The sequence below is a fragment of the Mesitornis unicolor genome, unplaced genomic scaffold, assembly GCF_000695765.1.
Source record: "Mesitornis unicolor isolate BGI_N332 unplaced genomic scaffold, ASM69576v1 scaffold9569, whole genome shotgun sequence".
NCBI lineage: Eukaryota > Metazoa > Chordata > Aves > Mesitornithiformes > Mesitornithidae > Mesitornis > Mesitornis unicolor.
The window spans coordinates 1-4,609 of NW_010209219.1; the positions used below are offsets into that span (position 1 = coordinate 1).

General features: G+C 54.3%; 1 protein-coding gene across 1 annotated transcript; it reads left to right on the forward strand.

Moving 5' to 3' along the window:
* Positions 1-348: 348 nt before the first annotated feature.
* On the forward strand, positions 349-4,161 carry LOC104547210 (aryl hydrocarbon receptor nuclear translocator-like; the record flags this gene model as incomplete). Its single annotated transcript, XM_010192808.1, has 7 exons — positions 349-379; positions 952-1,062; positions 1,266-1,344; positions 2,191-2,314; positions 2,925-3,024; positions 3,656-3,806; positions 4,002-4,161. Coding segments are annotated over 7 exons (756 nt in total), but the record flags the coding sequence as incomplete, so codon positions are not given.
* Between the last annotated feature and the right edge of the window lie 448 nt (positions 4,162-4,609).

The window sequence follows — 4,609 nt, forward strand, 5'->3', positions numbered from 1 at the left end:
TTTTTTATTTTCTTTTATTTCTTGCAACCAGCCAAGGTCCCAGAGTGCAGGTAGCGCTTCTTCCCTTCCTGCAGCCTGGCAAGGAAAATACTGAGAGTTGAGCAGTAACAAATCCCTCTGGCTTTTAAAGAGCTGTGCTCTGAGTGCAGGGCTGAAATCAGATCTGATGCAGGCTTCATTCCTGTCCTAGTGTTAGAGAGATCTCTTTGAGCTCATTCATCCCACACGCATCCATTCTCACATCCATGCTACGCCTTCTAAAAGCGCTGTATAAATTCAGACCGGAGCAGCAGAGACCTGTGTCTGATTGTGTTTGAGGTGTGTTTTAGCTGTGTGCATCCTTGCTAGGTTTTCCGTGTCGTTTCATCTTCGAGATCGGGTACTACCAAAGCAGCAGCTTGCAAATGAACTGGAAACACTGGATTTTTAATTCCTTTCTTGTGGGAGTTAAACATAAACTGACTTCTGACAATTAACAGAAGAGCTTAACGATCTCCACCAACATCTTGGCCTTAAAACCTACAAGTGCTGGTGATCTCTGCAGGCTCCAGCTCTGGAGTGGCTGACACAGAGCTGAATGGAAAACCTTGGGGGGTTTTAGGCTCCTACAGCCTTTGCTTGTGCTTTGAGGATGCTGCAGATCTGGCCGTGCTCCTGGTGTGGGTTATTAATCGCTCCCCTGCTCAGGGGCTGAGTGGGAGGGGGCAGAGCCCTTTGGCTCGCAGCTGTCAGCATTATTTTATATTAAATTACATGAGACCCTTTCAGAGACCATGGAAACTGAGTGCAAGGATCCTTCACTCGAGCAGCTTTAGCAAAAGCAAAGCTTCCACTCCTGTCCGAGACAGGCACGCTCTCCTGCACACAGTAGCCAACCGTTTGCTTTCATTTGCTATTTTTAAAAGACATATTTTTTTCTTTTTTCTTTTTTGTTTTTTCTTTGCTTTAAAGGAACTCGAGCCAGGAGTCTCGGCCTGCCCTGTCAAACTCAATGCAGAGGCCCCAGCTGGGGCAGAGTGTCAGCCTTCCCCTGGAGATGGGCACGGCACAGCTGCCCTCAAGGTCAGGAGGTGCTCAGCTCCTTTTACCGTGCCTCTCTCGCTGGTTCTGCCCTCCTGTCGTAGCTTTCCTACCCGCACTTTCCTCTCTGCAGCAATGAGCTCCTCTGGGCTAATGAATCACTGGTGTAACCACAGAGTTTCTGTTCCCTTGGCAATTGTTTTTAGCAGCCGGTGATCTCCTGTTACAGACCCTTTCTATTTTAGGCAGCAGCAGCCGCCACAACAGACAGAGCTGGAAGTGGTCCCAGGAAGAGAGAGCCTGGCTGGGTACGACCACTCACAGGTAAATCCACAGGGGTTTGGGTTACTCCTTGTGTTTGTCATCCTGCATTATTGAAATGACCTTTTGCTGGGGCATTAAAGGTGGCCATGCAAGGTTGACTTGAGGCTGCTGAGAGTTAGGAGAGGAAGGTGTATTCTGCCTTGGGTATGGTGGGGAGGACACAGAGGGTGCAGATCAGAATTGAGCGAGCCAGTCCAGCAAAACCCGTGTTGATGCTGCCAGCCCTGCCCAGAATCACAGAGTGGTTTGGGTTGGAAAAGACCTTTAAGGGCATTGAGTCCAACCACTGAAGCAGCCCTAAGTCCACCACTGGACCATGTCCCTAAGCACGACATCTCCTTGTTTTCTGAACCTCTTCAGGGATGGGGCCTCCAGCACCGCCCCGGGCAGCCCCTTCCAGTGCTTGACAACCCTTTCAGGAAAGAAATTTCCCTTCATATCCCACCTAAACCTGCCCTGGTGCAACTTGAGGCTATTTCCCCCTGTCCTATCACAGCTATGAGTGAGCAGAGGCTGACCCTCCCTCGCTACCCCCTTTGAGGAGCTGCACAGGGGATAAGGTCTCCCCTCAGCTCCTCTTCTCCAGTTGAACCCCCCAGCTCCCTCAGCTGCTCCTCATAATTCTTGTGCTCCAAACCCCTCCCCAGCTCCGTTGCCCTTCTCTGGCCACACTGTCCCGATAAAACCCACAGGCCACGCGTCCCTGAGAAACCCTAGGGAGCACCCCAGCCTCTGGTGTGCGAGGTCTTTCCTGCACAGCCCTGGGTGTTCTCTGTGCTGGCTGTGAGACCCCCAACTTCCTCTGTGCTTGAGGTGTTGACAGCTCGTGTTTGTACCTGCTCCCAGGTTCCCGTTCAGCCCGTGACTGCTGCCGGCCCGGAGCACAGCAAGACCCTGGAGAAGCCAGAGACCCTTTTTAATCAGGAGCGGGACCCCAGGTTCAGTGAAATCTACAGCAGCATCAGTACAGGTAGGGAGTGCTGGGCTGGGAGGCACGGCCAGGGGCATGTTGCATATTTGCCTAAATTTCCCTAGTTTCAGCTTCCCTCTGAGCGCTCTGTGCTCTTTCCTGAGGCACTCAGAGCAGCTCTGGGTGCAGAGACTCGGTGTAGCTGTATTGTGGCAGCCCAAGTCTTGCAGAATAGAGCTGATTTTCGTGCTGGGTGGGTAATTGCTGTCCATGCTGCTGTGCTGTCATGGCAGTGAATTGTCCTGCAGCCAGCGTTTTGCTGGGGAGGGAGCGATGAGGTGTTTCTTGCTCTGGTCTTGCTGCCTGCCATGGTCTGATCCGTCCTGCCTGTCCCTGGAGAGCAGTTCTGTGTGTTCCTAGTCCGAGCACTGAGTGCAGTGGATGCTGTAACCCCAGAGGACCTTAATGCGAGTTTATTAGAAAATGGAGAGGAAATCCAATTAAACAGGCTTTTACAAAACCATCTGAAGTCCGTGTCTGCCTAAGGAGCATTGCATTGGCTCCAAACAGTCGGCCTTCACACGGGCATCTCTCTTGCAACTGGTTTTCTGTCCCCGTTCCTGCTGCTGAGACCTTCTCAGCCCAAAAGTGACTCGGCCTCTCTCCACAGACCAGAGCAAAGCCATTCCTGCCAGCACAGTGCCTGCCAACCAGCCCCTCTTTACGCAGGGAAACACCTTCACCCCATCACGACCTGCCGAGAGCTTCAGGTGAGGCTTCCCGTGCTGTGCTTCGAGCAGCCCCTGTTAATTCTATCCCATCCTGCAGTTATTTCTGTTCTGTTTGTCTGTCCTCCTGCAACAGCTGAGTGTTCCCAGCCCCTCCCTGCATGGCAGTGATTGTCCATAAATCTGTTCCTGTGTGGTATGCGCAATAAATACGGAGGGAGCCCATTCAGGCTTTGATTTCCTTGAGGAGTGGGGGAGAGGAGGGCTCCTGCACCCCTGCTCTCCCTCCTGGTGCTGCTTTGCTCCTGGTCAGAGGTGCAGGAGCTCCAAGGCCGTGCACAGGGTCAGCACAGCCCTTCCTCTGCTGTGCCAGTCCTCGCCCTCATCTTCACCTCCCCAGCCACTGCCTTCATTCCCTGATATCCCTCTGCTCCATTGAGTGCCAAAGCTCCTCCGTGGGATGGCTGTGCCTCCAGGATGTGCTTATGCCAAGACCTGAGCTGGGTGAGAGTGGCCCTGCCCGCAGACCCAGCACCAGGATGGGCACCGGCACAGGAGCAAAGTTACCCCCCACTTCTGGGCTCGTTTCTCCCCAGCAATAACTTGCACAGGTGGTGTCTGTGGTGCTCTGTGCTGTACCCAGGGTCCTATGGGTGCCTCTCGTGTCTTGCAGGAGCAGCAGCATGGTCCCTCCCGTCAACATCATTCAGCAGCAGCCCTCCTCCGCGGGCCGGATCTTGGCGCAGATCTCACGCCACTCCAACCCAGCTCAGGTCAGCGGAACCAACTGGGCTCCAGGGACACGGCCAGCGTTCACGGCCCAGGTAGCAAAGCCTGAACCCTGGGTGCAGGCCCCGGGTCCCCGCTGCGTTACAGACCCTCCCCGCTTTCGCTCTTCAGCTGAGGGAGGGAGCGATGCTGCGTGCTTGCTTTGGGGCCAATCCTGCAAGTTCTCACTAAGCTGAGGTTCAGAATAAATGCATCTCTCCTCTTCCTCTCCTGTTCTTGCTCTCCTCCAGCAAGTGGCGTCGCAGACGGTGAAGACTCGGCCTCCTTCCTTCAGCATGGGGACTTTCCAAGGGACCCCGTCCTCCTTCAGCCCCATGACAGCGCCGGGCTCCACGGCTTCCCCTACGGGGGCTGCTTACCCGAACCTTGCCAGCCGCGGCACGGGCTTCAGTGAGTGCAGCCTGGGGTGTTGGGGAGGTTGGGGTGGCAACAAAATCCCCTCTGAGGAGAGCTGGGAGCATCAGTGAGAAAACAGCCTTGGCGCGATGCGATCTCCGTCGATTTTGGGAATGCCCACATGGAGAGAGCAGAGCTAAGTCCCTGCTTTGGCTAACGCTGCCCTTAGCACCTTTAGCTGTTGTCTCGCTGCAAGGCTCTAGAGCGAATTTTGAACCATTTTAAGGCTGCCTGGGAGAAACAAACCCCTTGGGACTCCCCTGCATTCATCCTTGTTCTACCTTGTAGATGCATTAAATGTTCTAATGTGTGGCTTTTCCTGAGGGGAAGCTCCTACCCCGTTAACAACCAAGCTCTGTGTGATGAACTGTGCGCTCTCCACTCCCGTTAAAGTCCCATAAAGCCCCAGCCCTGCAGCAGGAGCCGTTTGCTGACTTGTTCT